This window comes from Scyliorhinus torazame, chromosome 9, assembly GCF_047496885.1.
Source record: "Scyliorhinus torazame isolate Kashiwa2021f chromosome 9, sScyTor2.1, whole genome shotgun sequence".
NCBI classification, from domain to species: domain Eukaryota; kingdom Metazoa; phylum Chordata; class Chondrichthyes; order Carcharhiniformes; family Scyliorhinidae; genus Scyliorhinus; species Scyliorhinus torazame.
In genome coordinates this window covers 139,382,726-139,402,318 of record NC_092715.1, presented here as the reverse complement: position 1 = coordinate 139,402,318, position 19,593 = coordinate 139,382,726, and the positions used below count along the sequence as shown (strand labels likewise).

The 19,593-nt window shown below is 44.1% G+C and overlaps 1 protein-coding gene across 6 annotated transcripts in view; it reads right to left on the bottom strand.

The window, feature by feature from the left end:
• znf608 (zinc finger protein 608) overlaps positions 1-11,762 on the bottom strand; it is a 121,827-nt gene extending 110,065 nt beyond the window's left edge. For 2 of the 6 annotated variants that reach the window (XM_072516556.1, XM_072516560.1), the window contains exons 1-2: positions 9,972-10,370; positions 8,357-9,473 (exon numbers count right to left, since the gene is read on the bottom strand). In XM_072516556.1, coding sequence (XP_072372657.1) covers positions 8,357-9,289 — 933 coding nt within the window. In that variant the 5' untranslated portion in view covers positions 9,290-9,473; positions 9,972-10,370. Of the gene's footprint in view, positions 1-7,763; positions 7,843-8,356; positions 9,892-9,971; positions 10,371-10,771; positions 11,007-11,527 lie in introns of those variants that run through there. The other 4 variants (XM_072516557.1, XM_072516559.1, XM_072516558.1 and 1 more) reach the window with 4 other exon arrangements.
• Positions 11,763-19,593: the final 7,831 nt, after the last annotated feature.

Genomic DNA, 19,593 nt, shown 5'->3' with positions numbered 1-19,593 from the left:
ACCCCAGATTCTCAGGGCCGCCACCACTACGGGGCTGGTGGAGTACCTCGCCGGCGGGAACGGCAGAGTCGCCGTTATCAACGCCCCCAAACTGGTGCCCCTACATGCAGCTGCGTCCATCCGCTCCCAAACCGGCCCCACCAACCACTTCCTTAGCATGGCTATGTTAGCCGCCCAGTAATAATTGCTAAAATTCAGCAGCGCAAGCCCCCCCTCCCCCCGATTCCGCTCGAGCTTCACCTTCTTCATTCGCGGGGACTTACCCGCCCATACAAAGTCCAGGATGATTTTATTAACCCTCTTAAAAAAGGGCCGCGGGATTAAAATTGGGAGACACTGATATACGAACAGAAATCTCGGTAGGACCGTCATTTTGACCGTCTGCACTCTCCCAGCTAACGACAGCGGGAGCGCATCCCATCTCCGGAACTCGCCCCTCATCTGTTCAACCAACCGGGACAAGTTCAACTTGTGTAACCGGCCCCAATCGCACGCCACTTGTATGCCTAAGTACCTGAAACGGTCCCCGACTAACCTAAACGGCAGCTCCCTCAGCCGACCCTCCTGACCCCTCGCCTGGACTACACACATCTCACTCTTTGTCATATTCAGTTTATACCCCGAAAACCGGCCAAATTCCCCCAAAATCGCCATAATTTCGCCCATCTCTGCCCCTGGATCCGAAAAGGAAAGAGCAGATCATCCACATACAGCGAGACTCTATGTTCCACCCCGCCCCCCCCCCCCCCCCCCCCCCACCCCCCCACCCCGAACCAACCCCTTGAAGCTCTCAGAGCAATTGCCAGCGGTTCTATAGCTATCGCAACAGCAGTGGGGAGAGGGGGCACCCCTGCCTTGTTCCCCGGTACAGTCTAAAATAGTCTGAGGTTGTCCTATTCGTCCTTACACTAGCTTCCAGGGCCTGGTACAACAGCCTGACCCAGTCGATAATGCCCTTACCGAATCCAAATCATGCCAGCACCTCCCATATATCATCCCACTCCACCCGGATCAAACGCCTTTTCCACATCCATGGCCCCCACCACCTCAACCTCCCTACTCTCCGGGGGCATCATGATCACATTGAGCAGCCTTCTTATATTGGCCACCAACTACCTGCCCGTGACAAACCCCGTTTGATCCTCCATAATCACATCCGGCACACAATCTTCAATCCTGGAGGCCAAAACTTTGGCCAGTAACTTGGCGCCCACATTAAGCAGGGAGATCGGCCTATATGTCCCGCATAGCTCTGGGTTCTTGTCCCGCTTCAATATTAACAAAATAGTGGCCTGCGACATCATCGGGGGCAGCACCCCTCTGTTCCTTGCCTCATTGAAAACCTTAACCACCAACGGCCCTAAAAGCCCCAAGAACTTTTAATAGAACTCCACCAGGTATCCGTCCGGCCCCGGGGCCTTACCCGGCTGCATTGCCTTCAAGCCCTCAACTATTTCTTTGGCCCTAATCGGGGCCCCCAGCCCATCTACCAGCTCCCTACCCACCCTTCGGAAGGTCAGTCTGTCCAAAAAGCGTCTCATTCCCGCCGGCCGCGTGGCGGGTTCCGAGCAATAGAGCCTACTGTAAAAGTCCCTGAACACCCTGTTTAGCCCTGCTGACTCCCCTACCAAATTCCCATCCCCATCAACCACTCTCTCTATTTCCCTGGCCGCCTCCCTCTTCCTAAGCTGCTGTGCAAGCATTCTGCTGGCCTTCTCCCCATGTTCGTAAAACGCACCCCTCGCCTTTCTAAGCTGCTCCACTGCCTTACCTGTGGACAACACCCCGAACTCAGCCTGCAGCCTCTGACGTTCCCTTAAGAGCTCCACCCCCGGGGTCACCGCATACCTCCTGTCTATCTCCTTAATCAGTCGGTCCGTTTCTGCCCTGTCCATTCTGTCCCTATGAGCCTGGATCAAAATCAGCTCCCCAACATTGTCTTTAATGCCTGATGCCACCTTTGTAATGCTCTCTGCGATTCTGGGTGGTATGCAGTTGATTTAAATTGTTTTATTCCTAAGCTATCCATAATATCTTTGAATAACCTTGAGGTAAAATTTGACCCTTGATCCGATTGTATTTCTGTGGGTAGTCCATATCTAATAAAGAATTTAAGTAGCTCCTCCACCATCTTTTTAGCTATATTACGTACTGGAATGGCCTCTGGAAACCTAGTAGACACATCCATTGTAGTCAAAACATATTGATTCCAACTTCTCGTTTTAGGAAGCAGTCCTACACAATCAATTAGGACCCTTGTAAAAGGTTCCTCAAATGCTGGAATGGGTATTAAGGGTGCTGGTTTTATCACTGTTTGAGGTTTCCCTATCACTTGACATGTGTGACAGGATTGACAAAATGTAACTACATCTTTATGTAGTCCAGGCCAATAAAAATGTTTCTGGATTTTAGCTTGAGTTTTCCTTATTCCCAAATGACCTCCCACTGGTACCTCATGTGCAACTCGCAACATCTCCTTTCTATACCCTACCAGCAATACTACTTGATGAACTTCTGCCCACTTTTCATCCACCTGCATATGTAAAGGTGTCCATTTTCTCACCAAGACATTACTTTTACGGTAATAACACTCTGGTTTACACGCAGATTCCTCTTCTGTGTATGCTTTCTGATACATCCGGCTTATTTCTACATCTTTTTGTTGTAACTCCGCCAATTTTCCAGAACTAAAAATATCCGCCTCATCCTCCACCTGTTCTTGTTCAACCACCTGATCAAAAATCGTTTCTGATAATTGCACTTCAACTTCATCTTCACTCTTTGATTTCTCCTCTTGTCTTAACCTGTGACTTTGCGACCTTGTTACTACACAATCCGGAAAAATCCCAGGATATTTGTCCTTCAACACTTCAGTTGTCTGATTTTCCACTGGCTTATCAACCACAGTAGGCATCACTCCCACCTGCGATCCAGCTATATCATTCTCCAAGATAAACTGTATTCCTGGACAAGATAGTTTCTTTAATACTCCTACTACCACTTCACCACTCTTCACTGGACCTTCCAACCTTACCTTATATAACTGAACACTACTCCTCTCACCCTGAATTCCACATATTACCACCTTTTCTGGCAACATTCTTCCCAAACTACATAACTCCTCATCTCTTACCATTAAAGATTGACTAGCTCCCGTATCTCTTAAAATTGTGAGTTCTTTACCTGCTCCTCCTGATACACATGAATAAACTTTACCCGCACAAGTAAATTCTTTAAAGACATCTGGCACCTTCTTATCAATCACCTCTTGATCAGGCTGTACAATCTTTTGCACCTCCTTCGCTTCACTTGGGCTTTCCTCTACCACTTTAACAGGCCCCACTGCCTTATCCTGTTTTACCAGATCCGCCTTCCCAGTGCTTTTCTTCAACCACCAACACTGTGACTTTACATGGTCTAGTTTATTAGTGAAAACATTTGAAATTTTTCATTTCTTTTCCACCCTCCTGGATTTCTTTTTTAATCTGAGGTACACTCTCCTTATTATCTCCCATCAGATCACCTTTGCCTCCACCACTTGAGTATTTTTCATGTCCCCAATTTCTATCCCTCACAGGCTGAAACTGATGTCGGAAACCAAGCTTTGATTTATGAACTAATTCATAATCATCTGCCATTTCTGCTGCTAATCTCGCAGTTTTAACCCTCTGCTCTTCCACATGAATTCTCACTACATCAGGAATTGAATTTTTAAACTCCTCCGAAAGTATAATTTCTCTGAAAGCTTCATACGTTTGGTCTATTTTCAAAGCTCTTATCCACCTATCAAAATTACTCTGTTTGATCCTTTCAAACTCCATATATGTTTGACCAAATTCTTTCCTTAAATTTCTAAACCTTTGTCTGTAGGCTTCAGGCACTAGTTCATATGCACCTAAGATGGATTTTTTCACCTCCTCATACGTCTCAGCTATCTCCTCCAGTAGTGACGCAAACACTTCACTAACCCTACCTACCAGCTTCGTTTGAATCAGTAATACCCACATGTCCTGTGGCCATTTCATTTGTTTAGCTACCTTCTCTAATGAAATGAAAAAGGCTTCTACCTCCTTCTCGCCAAACCTTGGCAATGCTTGGACATATTTAAATAGATTCCCACCAAGCTTTCAACTCTGACGCTCTTTCTCACTATCCTCATCACTATCCCTTCAATTTGCCAATTTTAACTGACTGTCATGTTTCATGGCCATTTTCAGAAGTTCAAACTCTCTCTCTTTATCTTTTTCCCTGATCTGTATCTCCCTTTCTCTTTCTTTTTGTTCTGCTTGGGCTATTCTTTCTGTTTTCCTTTCTTCTCTCTCTTTTTCCTCTCTCTCTGTTTCTCTTTCTTTTCCCTCTCTCTTTCGTATTCAAGCTGCTTTAATTCTTCCTCATTTTCCATTTGTTTAATTTGTAACTGAATTTTTGCCATTTCCAATGAGTCAAACTGTATCTTTAAATGCTTCGCCACTGCCATAATTACCTCAGCTTTTTGCATTTTGTCAGGTAATGTTAACTGTAATGTTTTTGCCAAATCTAACAGTCTGTTTTTAGTCTCTGTTCGTAAGGTACTGTATGTGCCCGTCTCCACCCCCAAAAACCTCTGAGTCTCTGAAAGAGACATTGTCCACAACACACTCCCTACTTAAACTAAAACACCACACCTGATAAGCAACCACAATATGCTCACCCCTCACTGTCTTTAAGTTCGCAAAGCCAATCCAATAGATAGACTTTTATCCCCCTCGAGCCCCCAATTTGTTATGGGCGAGGGTTTAGAGAACCCCAAATTGTATCATGGAGTCCACCTGACCCACAACTTTTACGAGATTGTGGTATGGGGAGCACACGGCCCACTCTACAGGTGTGGTACAGCAGAAATGGAAAAGTATTTTTTAAAGCAAAACAATGTTTATTCTATGAACTCAAGTTAACCTTTTTAAATCATACAGTGAACATCTTAGCAACCATTAATTCAAATACAACCCCCAAAGAATACAACACTAAGTAATCCTTTAAGCATTCCTTTTAACATCCATAAGACTTAAAACACCTTTTACCAGAAGCACATCAGGTTGAAGTCACTACTGTTATTAGTTTTAAATCACCAGGATCGATTTACAGTCTTTAGATTACAGAGATTCATACACCTTCTGGCTGTGACTGCAGCTATCCAGCTCTGCAAACGAAACTAAAACACACCCTGCAGCAAACAGCCTAAAACGAAAGTAAAAAGCTGACAGACAGCCCAGCTCCACCCACTCTCTGACATCACTGCAGTAATAAACACCCATTTCTTAAAGGTACTCTCACTACAGATATTTATATACACACCCATTTATAAACACACATTTCTTAAAGGTACTCTCACATGACACTAGCATTAATGGTACGTCAAGTCATTTGTGAACACAATTCTCAGCTGTGAAATGTATCACTACATCACTTTCAAAAGGTGACAAATTCCTTCCTGAGATATTGACAGACCTTGTGAGGACTCTCAAGCCTGCACTTGCAGCATGTTTTCTACAATCAACTATCAGTGCTACTTAGAAACCGACAGCATGGTGTATTAAACTGGATTGGCTTTCCAGTTGTACTCTATATTCCAGTACTGTACTTTATCAATTAAATCAGTTAATCCTGTTGATGATTGCTCACATCATTAATGTCCTACCTCGAGCCAATGAAATGCATAATTCTATTCCATTGACTGAATACACGAAATTGGTGAAGGACTGGGTGCTGAGAAGCCTTTATTAGGTAATCCTATATTGGAAGGATTTTGCAAACTCCTAGGAGTAGTTATTGGTCTTGCCAAGTCTACTTAAATCAGACATGTTAGCAACAGCTAAACCACAAAAATGGGCTACAAGAAATAGCTCAAACAACTCAAATTATAGGCTGTTTTTTTACTTGAGCAATACGTGTAGGGAGTGGCAGGTTTTACAACATACTTGTGTTTGTTAGCATAAAAGGCAGGCAGAAACAGTCACAAAAATAATTAGTTTTAATAGGCTCCAATTTATCATGTTTTACATGACTAACTGCAGCAAACAAATAGAATAAACAGGCTAAGAATAGACCTGCAAACACGCTGCAGAGATTAAACAATGACTACAACTCCTAAAGGATTTACCTTGTACCTTTAGCAACCTGCTACTCAAACAAGTTTAGTTGGACATATTTGTCTTCAAACTCATTTAAACCAGACAACTGTATAAATATTTCACAGCTTGTTACAACATGGTTTAACAAAACGTGCCTTCACCTTTCAAATAAATAACAAGTACAAGATACAAGTGTATACATTAAGACCATGGGTTCCATATCAATACCATGTCATTTTCTTCAAGCTATATGCCGTGAATGCTGCAGGTTTAAATCTGAATGATCTCTGGAGCAGTCAAAAGGAAAACAGGCTGTGCTAGAATGAATAGAATGTGCTTGTCAATTATATCTGGGAAGAATCAAGACAAGCAAGCAGTACGACACTGGACATTTTTCTGTGTGACTCACTGACTGAATATCAGCAAGCACTGGTTTTGTACATACAGTCTTGATTGTTTTGAGGAATAGACACACTAAAACATTTTCCCCAGGAGATTATTTGAGGTATAAATAAGGAAGAAATAGGAGTAGTGAAACCACACCACTCTAATCTCTGTTGCCATGACACCTGCCTCTAGGATTTGAAAATGTACAGATTGCCTGCTAAACAAAACTGTTAAATCTGAACATTTGGCTGAAAGATTTAAAAAGCTCGGGGGTGCAGGGAGCAATGCTTTCTGCAATCTGCACAGCCAGCAAATTCAATCAAATGGTCTTGAAACTTTAACCACAGCCATTGTGAAGAACTGATTAGAGCAAGTTATCTTGATATTTAAAGCAGATTAAAACAGCTCCCAATTTGCAGTCTGCTGAAGACCAAAGTAAAATGATTTGATTGGGGAGCTGTCAAGCATGTCAAACAGTTTGCCAATCTCCTCTTCATCCCAAATCTGTTTAGATACCCTTCTCATGACTAATAGACTATAGAACACTAGCCTCTGAACCTTACTGTTTAAATCTTTATTAACATCTCAATGTCTCCTTGAAACTGTTTCTCCAGCAATAAAATTAATCAAATAAGATACCGTTTTCCAAGCCAACCAATCTTGCTGCTGTCTAAAGTTTCCAACAGTAGTATCAGCAGAAATGCAAAGGTCACCACCTCAACAAGCTGGGAATTCACTTTATTGTGCACTGGAACAAAATCCTCTCTGACTCGACTGACCAATTCCATTGCAGGGAATCAATTTATTGAGTTGAATAGGAAGGGAAAGGTTGAAAAGTGAATCACAAGGTGCCCGACAAACTATTATTAAAAGGATGTAATTACTCTGAAATGACTAATTTTATTTAAGTTTTCTTCACTTCAAATCACATATATCACAAAAATGGCACCATACATCACAAGCAGTTTTAAACACTGAGCACTGATCTAAACATTCTTATCTGAAATAAGGAACCTGCAGGAGTTTTTCAGAATGGTAAGGGCATAGATTGTGAAACTATCACCCATAGTTATCAGCAAGCTTCAAAAAATGGCACAATTCCACTGACCCCCAGAATTACGCAACGAACAATGGATCAGAGCCCCATGAGAAACTCCAGTCTATGGACAATTACCAACATACCAAAAGCCTGGTTGCACACTAACAATGGAAGGCAAGGGCAAACTTCCCTTTCACATTGGATCTACAAAACAGACATCATCGTACCCATACTGATGTTAATAAAATGCCAGGCACCATATCAACCATCTCTGCATTCCAAGGAGGCAATGCCAGTGCAGCTTTTATGAAGGCGTTTAGTGTTGTATTTGATTACAAAGCACCTCCCCCCACCCTTCAGGCAAACAGTAGTGATTACAATAACCTAATTTCTCTCCAGCTGTGGGGTTGGTTCCATTGTTTGTGTGTATAACCATAACACCAGCCTGTTACTTAACAGAAATAAGTGAAAATAGTGACTTTTCTCACCGACTCAAGCCCTCTAAAGAGCCATATCTATTATTGCACAAACGAACGACTATAATTTTGGGGTTAGTGACAGTTGTCAACAGTTAAGAAATATAACCACAAATTATTTTATTATTCTCAACCAGATTATAACTGACGACTGCTCAAATTAAAGCAACAAAAATATTGCCCTGGTGGGTCAAAAAAAGTCACTCTCAGCAAGGCATCGTCATTCCAGTCAATACTCAGCCAAGTGCACCATTCACATCACAAGTCTTTGTGGAATAAACGTTCAAGGAAAATACAAAGAAAGCACAGCAATACACACAAAAAAACACAAAATCGTGTGTTACCTTTTCAGTTTTCAATTTCTTGATAGGTCGGGCACTCTCCTCGTCACGCTCTTCATCATCTTTTTTCAGCACAATAGGGTGGGTTAATATTCCTGACTCCAGAGTGGTTTTAATGTCCTGGATGCGGGCTGTGGGCTCCCCGCAGCACTGCAAGGAGCTGCTGCCGCCTTTGGGACCGAAATTAAAGAGATGAGAGGCGGCTATTACGGGCACCGACATCGGGGGCTGGCCAGGGTGCTGCCCCCCCACCTCCTGCTTATTGCCATCCTTGCGGGACCTGCCAGCCTCCTTATCCCGTTTCGAGCCTCCCCTGCCCGAGCCCTTGCCCGCTTTCTCGTCCTTGCCTTTAGTGCAATTGCCAATGGCGGGGTTATTAATAATATTATTATTGCAACCACTGCTGCTGCTGTTGCTGCTGCTGCTAACTGTTTGACCCAGGGCTGAATTCATGCCAGAAACCTCTCCAGGGCGCCCTTGAACTTCCTGCCTCTTGCCAGCACTGCTAATTTCAGGAATCCCATACAGTGAGGCAGAGGAGAGAGATTTATTAGCATCCTTGGAAGTTTTGCTTCTTTTCACTTTGGATTTGCCAGTCTCCTTGTGGGAATTGCCTGAGGGAGGCTGGGCGGAAGAGGAGGTAAATTTGAGGCTATCAGAGAGGGCTGAAGCTGCTGCTGCTGCTACATTGGCCCCGCAGTCCTTGCTGCTGCTGCTGTTGTTGCTGCTGCTGCTGCCACTGGCTGCAATGCTGGTCCTACTGCTGCTGGCACTCGAGTTATTCATTTCCAATTTCTGCCTGTCTTTCTCCAAATCCGCGTCTAAATCGATGATCAGATTTCCCACTCCAATTTCCCAGTCATCGCCACTGTCGTAAGTATCAACCGCGTTTGAATCAACACCTTTACTAGTAGCAATGGAACTGTTCACTGACATCCTGAAGATAGGAGCGCTTGGATAAAAATTGGATGAACTTCACAGCTTTGGATCTGGGAGGACATTCGCTTCACCGCCACGTGTTTCAATCCTCTCATATGTTTATTTTATTTAGATAGAGATAGAGAGAGATATTGCCCTTATTTTCGAATCACACGATCCACACACACGAATAAATTACTTCCTGCAAAAAGATAAAACTTAATAAATCGGTTGTTGGGTAAGACCAACATTTTTCTTCCTTTCCTCCCCGTTTAATTCTTTGGGGGTGTAGATCTGGTTTGAAAACTTCCCAATATTAAAATACAATCGATTACATGGTTTTGTAAAAATAAGTCTTTAGAGTCGCCCTTTCCATTGATGGCCTTTGTAATTTCACACCGAATGAGAGACGATGACTAAACAGCCAGAGCAGAAATGGAAAAATAAACTCGGACTTGATGTTTCTCTCTCTCTCTTTTTGTTTGCGGAACGCTAACATCTGAAAAAGTTCTCATAGTGCGAGAGCGTTTAGGGGGGAAAAACACACAGACATTTGCTGGAAATGTATCAGCACTCGTTCGCGCTCCATGAGCTCTGCACCAAGGTGGCCTCGGTGACCGCAAATGAGGTTGTTTGACAAAGATCAGTGTAACCATTCAAAGTCTGAAAAACATGCATCATGGGTAGCTGCAACTCTTACCTTGAAATCAAACATCTCCTCCCCGCATCACTCCACCACCCCCCAAAATAAGCATCTTTGAAATCTGCAACACTTGCCCATACATCATACATCCTGCACAACTTGTGCTAATATCCATGTTATACATAATGAAAGAGACATCCTCAACCCCAAGTCAATGTTTCACTTCTATCCTCCTCCTGGCACACACACACAGACCGGATTATTTCCCTTTTCCCAGCAAACGAAAAAATAATTTCAGTCCACACTCGCCTCCGAGCAACAACAAAAATGCATGGGAATATATAGAATTTTTTAAAAATCTGTTACACGGGTCCAATTTTTTTTTACAAATTAAAGTTTCCAAACTTCACATTCCGTCTTAACCGCACACTTTTGGAAACATCCTGATCAGTAAATGATTATGCCAGGAGAGTGAGAGAGCGAGCGAATGGGCGGGAGGTTGGTGGGGGGGGGGGGGGGACAGAAAAAAACTACAAGCGTCCGGTTGAAAGACGACAGAATGTGCTAACCCTGGGATAAATTAGTGAAGGGAAAAATAGCAGCAGAAACCTGGACTGGATTACACATTCTGTCCGGACGTGGCACCATCGTCTCTCAAAACAGTGTCAAACATACAAATTAAGCGAGGAAGCGACGCCAGTCAATCATGTGGTAATTTTATAATCGACAGTTTCAAATACAAGACAAGGACGGGGGGGGGGGGGGGGGGGGGGGTGAGGTTGGAGGGAAGGGAGAAATAAAGATATCTTATACAACCAGGACCGATTTGTTGCAAACGTTGACGATTGTCTGCTTACCATTTTCTGTCATCTTGTACTCGGATTAGGAGCTACACAGTTTAATTAGCTGGCGTTTAGAGCTAAAAGCTGTAATGAATTGTTGATGGATTTGAAGGGGGAGGTTGCAACAACCAACCACCTAAAAGCAGCTATTTTGTTACAGTTCGAGCTTCAATCACGTGAATCCAAGATTCCCTGTAGCTTGACGTGAGAACAAAAATCGGTGACAAGCGTATCAGAAAACTGATCTTGCCTGTGGGGGGGAAAAATAGGGGGAAACTTGAAATCTGCGATTTTAATGTGGGTAAATCTCTCAGGGAGCAGCTATCGCCTGGGTGAGATTGAGCACAAATCTTTGGAGCACGCTGAATGTTCTTTTCATATCAGCAATAAAAGCAGGGGAGGGGAAGCATTCGTGATCGACAGTTGTAAATGCTTATTAAAGTCAACTTCAGCAAAAACTTGTAGCTATTTACAAGCTCAAGTCAGCACGGTAAGTGTCACGAGGGACTAATAGCCAAATGTGTTTCCTCTTTTTTTAAAAATCGTGGCAGTAAAATAAATAAGGAAACGGCACCGGATACAATTTTCAAATCGACAAGATGCATCTAAATTATATTATTTTCAATAATAGTCCGATTTCATCCCAAACTCGGGACGGGGAGTAAAGTTTAAAAAAAGGAACTCTGCAAAGCGCTCACTTCTCATGTCAAAAGTTACGATCTCTGGTGTGATTGATAAAACTTTACACTTATTATTGCACAATATACTTACGATCAGTACTGGCTCGGTTTTGCCCTGGTCTTCGTGTGATATGAAATGCATTTTTTTTTGCTTTGTTTTAGATCAAATGTGCAAGCGGCACTACCTGTCCTTTACCTCTCTGCCTATGTGTCGGTGTGTTTTGCTGGGTGCATTAGCTTGTTCACAGTGTCGATGTGTTTTGCTGGTTGGATTGGCTTGTCTTCAGTGTGTGTGTTTTGCTGGGTGCACATTTCTCTCTCTCTGTTTCTCTGTGCTCCAGACCCGGCTCCTCTCCTTTGTTTCACAGCCATTCGCCCTGCAGCCACTCAGAGCGCAGCTTTTATGAAACTCAGCCCAACCATTGGCTGTGCGTTTTCCCATATGTGTGTGTTGTGTGTGTGTGTGTGTGAGAGAGGAGCTGAGCTTCCAGCCCAAGAGTCAAGTCAGTCCCTGTGTACAGTCAAAGGAGCTTCCAGCAGAGCCAGCACTGGAGCGTTCAACTCCCAGCAGTGGAGCGGTTAGCGAGCCGAGCCAGCAAAATCAGCCACTTTCACCCCTTGTCTCGTCACAGCCTGATCCAAGCACCCAACTAAACCGAACCAGTTCCAAATATTTCGCTCGCAGCACCCAATGCTTAAAACAAATGGTTACACTGGTTTTTTATTCATCCAGGATATTTTACGACGTGAAGCATTCACTTAGATTTTCTTCAGCCCTCATCAAGAACGTTCAGGTCATGGGACTTGGATTTGTAATAAAGTGTATCCACCGTCCACATAATTTATATCGCGCCTACTTACAGTTGAGGCAACCTGTCCCTGACCCATAAATTACTTTCTTGTTCATCCAGAAAATGCAGATTGCAGACTATTTAGATTAACAGCCCTTTTGTTTAGCACCGCAACCAAAACCACGTCGTACACAATTTTACTGAAGATGATTATAATTTTAAACAATCAACATTAAAATGAAAAAGGGGCCACTATTCCATGTAAATAACAAGACACACTTCGAAAATGTGTCGTTATCCAGAACATTTTTGAATGACAGCCGGAAAGGTTCACTTTACTCTGTAATGGTATAATTCCCCCCTATATGCATGTGTTGTCCTTAAACTAAATACACGACAATTTTTACTCTTTCAATGTATTTTAATTGTTCCATTAGTTGGAAGGCAAGAGGGCAGTATCTTTGATCTGTGTCCTTTTAGCCAACCCTTGAAGATCGGGGTGACATTGAATTAAAATTAAGGTTAAAAGCATTGCCATGTTTAAGGTACACAGACTCTCTTGTTTTATCACCTCGGGTCAAGTGAGATGGAGATTCTACAGTGCCGAGAAAAAAAAGTTATGAATTTATAGCACTTCTTAAAATGAAGTTTCCCTCGTCTCTTCGTGATATCTAATCTGTTCTTGTGTGCCAGTATCGATCATGTGTCCAAGGTATGCAGACAGTATACCTGTTTAGATCGGCGATGTGTCTGCACGTGCCCCTTGCGCAGTTGTATATGTCCAACGAATGACTGTTATATCTGTGAATATGAGCTGCGAGTTGTTTATGCAGCGTTTGTATCTGCCTGTTGTGTATATGCATTTTATTATTGAGTATATTGACTTGGCGCATGTCTGTATGTGGCTTGAGTGTAAATTCTGGTGTCTTGTATCTCTGTGGTGGGTAATGTGCTAAGTTTATGTGCGTTTGTCTCTGCAATGTGACCTGGATACGTTTGCTCTGTGTTCTACATGCGTGTCTGTTGTGAATACGCTCATTGATGCATGTGAAGCTCTCGTTTTAAAATCCCCCCCCCCCCCTTTGTTTCTGCCATTGGACACATCCATGTTAACCGCCGTCCCCTTTCAATACCACGCCTAGGTGCTTTTGCTTCAACGGCACAAAGGCCAATCTGGCTGAATTCAGCCAAAGTGGGAATCAAATCTGGTATCCTGGTTTGTAAACCATTCGAGGTGCTCCTGTCCTGTACAGTCTGTGCTGTGCGCGACTCTGCAGTGTAACAATCGGTGTGCTCGGTGCATGTACGTGTGCCAAGTGAAGCATATGGCTAATGGTGTTTCTCTGACGACGGCTTGTGTATTTATTCCTCTTTGCTATTTGCCCTTGCCCTGAGTGCGCCCTCCCCCACTCGTAACACATCAGACAATATTTGCAGAGCAAACGTTAGCTTGAGTACAGGACATGCAATAAGAAAGCTGCTCAATCCGAATGCCGGACAATCAATGTTCCCCTCTCTCTCTCTATGGGGGCAGCATGTTAAATTATGTCGTATTCGAAGCGATCACCCCGCAATATTTGCAGCCGAACGCTAGTTTAGCTGAAGTGCAACCTTCATGCTTCACTCACATTGTACTATAAACACATTCTGCAGAGGTCGTAGTCGCCGTTTCGCAATAGCTTCTTTTCGTTGTGTGTGTGCTTGATAACAATGTTTCTGTTTGGACATGTTGAGCGCGTTTTATTTTGAGCCCGTGGCAATGCATTAAGCAGCGATCATTTCCTCATCCTTCCACTGAGTGTTTCTACAAAGGCGACTATGTGGGGGATGGGAAGCACCAAAGCTCTCACAATAATCTCACTGGCGCCTGGGAAGCCACATCCAAAACATGTTTTAACACTGGGCCATTGCAGTCTTTTATTAATGAATCATTTATGTTTGCACTGATTCATTTGTGTATCGTGCTTGCTACGACAAAATCCTTTTGAAAATAATTTTAAAAATGAAAGTTTAATACTTCCCTCGCCAATGAATAGCGAATATTGATGTACATCGTGAGGATGCTGAGGAGGCACGTTGTAACACGTAGTAAGTCTTGCTTTTCTAGCAGATTCTAAACAGCCAAAAACAATGGGGAGGGAAAGGTTGAATTAGACATAAATCCCTTTCGGTGACCTGCCTTGTAATACAAAAATAAACAAACCAGAATTTGTAACATTCTTATCAACAGTTTAATTTTCTTCCTAAAATAAAAACAGATGCAGTTTATGTGATATCATATTAACATAGAAAATAGAAGCAGGAGGAGGCCATTCGGCCCATTGAACCTGCTCCGCCATTCATTATGGCTGATCTTCAGGTTCAATACCCAACATTTGCCTACCAGCCATTACAACAATTTTCAAATATTATATCTATATGTTTAATTTTTTTAAAATTTAGAACACCCAATTATTTTTTTCCAATTACGGGGCAATTTAGCGTGACCAATCCACCTAACTTGTCCATCTTTGGGTTGTGGGGGTGAAACTCACGCAGACACAAGGAGAATGTGCAAACTCCATACAGACAGTGACCCAGGGCCGGGATCGAACCCGGGTCCTCAGCACCGTGAGGCAGCAGTGCTAACCACCGTGCCACACTAGAAATGTTTGATTTTCTACAACAGAGTACAGTACTAGAAACATAACTGATTTTTAAAATTTCTAACAGTCTTAATTGTGTTAATTCTTGAAAGATAGTCATTTCCCCTTTGACCTTCATGGCTTCGCAGGATAATTTATGCATCACAAATGTTTCTTAATAATAATAAACTTTATTATTGTCACAAGTAGGGTTATATTAACACTGTAATGAAGTTACTGTGACAATCCCATAGTCGCCACACTCCAGCACCTGTGCGGGTACACTGGGGGAGAATTCAGAATGTCCAAATTACCTAATTTCTTTCGGGACTGTGGGAGGAAACCGGAATGCCCAGAGGAAACCCACGCAGACACGGGAAGAACGTGCAGACAGTGACCCAAGTCGGGAATCGAATCTCGGACCCTGTCGCTGTGAAGCAACAGTGCTAACCACTGTGCTACGGTGCCACCATTGAGGTTTTACTTCCGTAGCTGTATGTACACATATGAAAAATGATATAAAAGTATATTTCAATATTGTGAAATGATAGAATCATAGAGCCATTCCATTCATCAGAACCACACCAGTATTTTACTCTAATCTCAATTCTGATTTGTTCATTCCCCACTTCATTTAATATTACTTCTTTTTTCAAGCAGCTTAATTTGTGAATATTATTTCCACAATAGTATGTGCCAGACAATTCCACATTCGAACCACCCACTGTGCAAAGAATTTGGTTTCTAATCTTCCCTGTTGTACATCACATTATCAGCTCCCATTTGACTGTCTTATGGATTTGAGTGCGACCACAACACCTACAGAAACAAACTTTGAGATCCTGGCCCCCTCCTATGAGGTTGAATTCATTGTACTAGCAAAGTTACTCTGGGGTTTAGCCTATGAACCAAAGTGTCCAAACTAACATAAACTGGATTCAGGCCCAAATGTTTTCTGATTCATTCCCAAATATTGAATTGCACATCTGTCCTTTTCTTCTTACTATGGTTGAATTTCTAAGTTAATGTACTGGATCAAGTTCAACAACCAGATTTATGCACCAGAGGGGTGAGTCAGTTATCTAATGTCCCCAGCAACATTCAATTGAACGCACCTTGGGAAACAATTAATTTCTTGCCAGCTTTGTCAATTGGTTCAATGTAATTCAATCAAAAATGCCACTCAGTGCTCATAAACTACTGTTGACTAACATTACCAGAGGTATTTTAATTACACCCAAACCTCTGAATAAAAAGATAATGTGTCTATTTTCAAGAATGCTATTTTTCATATCAGCTTTAAATGCATCATTCCAGAATAATGTAATAATTTAGAAAATATAAGGGAAATATTACTTCCCTTTGAGGTTTTTGATGCATTTTCAGTTCTTTTAATTGATGAGTGTGTTTTTTAAGTTCATTAAAAAATGTTTTATTTTATATTTGTTCCTTTTTTGGCTTACAATGGATACTGGAATACGTGGTAATAGGCTTATTGAAAATTCAGTTTTGACGAAGATCTTGCACATCTTAAGGCTTCTATTACAGGCTCTGGTGCAGTTTGATTTGAAGCAATGCACTAAATCCGATTTGAATCCTGCACCTGTACAACTCCAACCACATATTAAATTGAAAATGCATTTGTCCCACATGTGCTGTCTGAACTCAATGACATGCCACCTGGCTCAATAAAGCAGATATTATTTTCCTACCTAAACTTTCGATTTCAAATTTGTTTTTAAAAACGCATTTTATTCAAACTTGTATCAAAATAGGTTACAGCAAATAAACACCCTGGGAAACATTCTTCCCAACAATCAACTATACAGTTTGTACAGATTTTCCTCTTTTTCCACCCCCCCTCCCCTCCCCCCAGCGACGAACAGCTCCTCAAACACGGACACAAACATTTTCTCAAATTCCTCTGCTGAGCCCCTTAACACATACTTTATCTTCTCTAACCGCAGGAAGTCATACAGGTCACCCAACCTGCTGCTACCCCCGGTGGTGATGCCGACCATCACTCCAGCAAAATTTGTCGCTGTGCAATCAGAGAGGCGAAGGCCATGACATCGGCCTTCCTCCTCTCCATGAGCTCCGGTTTCTCTGAAACCCCAAATATCACCACCAAAGGGTCCGGGTCGACCTCCTCCGCCACTGTCCTGGCTAAACACTCCCGCCCAGAAACTTCCCAATTTTTCACAACCCCAAAACATGTGCACATGATTCGCTGGCCCCCGCCCACACCTCTCACACTCATCTGCTATCCGCTGAAAGAAACCACTCATTCTCGTCCGAGTCATATGCACCCTGTGCACCACCTGAAACTGCATCAGGCTCATCCTTGCACAAGAGGAGGTCCTGTTTACCCTTCGCAGTGCCTCACTCCATACTCTCCAATTGATCTCCATTCCCAACTCCGCTTCCCATTTCTTCTTGATCTTCCCCACCCGCTCGCCTCCCTGCTCCCACAGCCACTCATATATCCCCAATTCTTCCCTCCCCTTCCACATCCGGAAGCAGCAGTCAATCCAGCAGGGTGTATCCTGGCAATCTAGGGAACCCCTTCCAGACCTTTCGTGTAAAGTCCCTAACCTGTAGATACCTGAACTCACTACCCATCGGCAGCTCTACCCTCCCCCTTAGCTCCTCCAGACTGGCAAACCCTTCCTCCAAATACAAATCCCTCATCTTGACCAGCCCCACTTCCCTCCACCTCCTGTATACACTATCCATCCCCCCCGGCTCAAACCCATGATTCTCGCACAGCGGCGTTAGCACCGACATCCCTTCCACCCTAAAATGCCTCCTCAGCTGATTCCATATCTTCACCGTGGACTGCACCATTGGGCTCCCTGAATACCTACTCGGAGCCATTGGCAATGCTGCTGTCACCATAGCCCTCAAACTAGACCCCTCACAAGATTCCTCCTCCATCCTAACCCACTCTCTGCCCCTTCTCCTTCCCACCACCGCCGCACCTTGTCCACATTCGCCGCCCAATAATAATGAAGCAGGTTTGGCGACCCCAACCGCCCCCCTGCTGCCTCTGCCTCTGTAGCAGGGTCCTCCCCACCCTCGGCACCTTCCCCGCCCACACAAAGTCAGAGATGATTGTGTCCACTTTCCGAAGAAAGGCCTTTGGTATAAAGATCGGGAGAGCCTGAAAGATAAACAAGAACCTCGGCAGAATATTCATTTTCATCACTTGGACCCTCCCCGCCAACTTTCAGTGCAGTGTATTCCACCTCTTAAGATCCTCCCTGGCCTCCTTCACCAGCTTTGGTAAGTTCCACTTATGAGCCCCATCCATTCCCTCGCTACCTGAATCCCCAAGTACCTAAACCTATCCCTCGCTACCGTAAATGGCATCCCCCCTAAATTAGCGCGCTGTGCCAGCTCATTCACCGGGAATACATCGCTTTTCCCTACATTCAGCTTGTATCCCAAGAACCCTCCAAACCTCCCAACAGGCCCATAATCCTTCCCATACTCGGCAACGGATCCGAAACATACAACAAGAGGTCATCGGCATAGAGCGCCACCCGATGCTCCCTCTATCCCCTCATTATCCTCTGCCGACCCCCTGAGAGCCATCGCCAATGGCTCCATAACCAGCGCAAACAGGAACGGCGACAGTGGGCATCCCAACCTCGTACCCCCGTGTAAGTCAAAGCTTTGTGAGCTCATATCATTCTTCCTCACCCTTGCCCTTGGCGCCACATACAGCAACCGTACCCATGCCACAAATCACGGCCCAAACCCAAACCTTCCCAAAACTTCGAACAAGTACCGCCACTCCACCCGGTCAAATGCTTTCTCCGCGTCCATGGACACCACCACCTCCGGTACCAGAGCTCTTGACGGATTCATCACCACATTCAACAGCCGTCTTATATTCCTCGTGAGCTGACTGCCCTTCACGAAGCCTGTTTGATCTTCTGCAACCACCCCTGGGACACAATCCTCCATCCTCCCCGCCAACAACTGAGCCAATACTTTCACATCCGTGTTCAATGGTGATATAGGTCTATACGACCCACATTCCACCGGATCCTTCCCTTTTTTGGGGATTAGTGTTACCGCCTGCTTCATCGTCTCCGGCAACACCCCCATCTCTAGTGCTTCATTAAACACCCCCAACAGATGTGGTGCCACGTCTGCTGCTAATTCCTTATAAAATTCTGCTGGGTACCCATCCTGCCCAGGGGCCTACCCCGACTTCATACCCCTGATACTTTCCAGCACCTCCCTCAGCCCCAGGGGCTCCTCCAACACCTGCCTCTTTGCTTCCTCCGCCTGGGGAAATTCCAGCTCGTCCAGAAACCGCCCCATGTCCCCCTCCTCTCCTCCTGGGTCTGCCTCATAAAGTCCCTGGTAATACTCTCTAAATGCCTCATTTATTTTCCCTGGTTCTGACACCACATCCCCAGCCCCAGTCCGGATCTTCAATATTTCCCTGGACGTGCCCTGCCTCCGCAACTGGTGCGCCAGCATGCGGCTCGCCTTCTCCCCATACTCCTACTGCACCCCTCTTGCCCTACGCAGTTGCCCTACCGCCCTCTCCTTTGTCAGCCTATCAAATTGCCCCTGCAACTTTTTCCTCCTCGCCAATCCCTCCACATTGGGCACCCTCGAATATTTCCTGTCCATCTCCACTATCTCGCTCACTAGATGGTCATTTTGCGCCCTCCTTTCCTTATTCGCATGAACTGTAAATGAGATAATTTCTCCCCGGACCA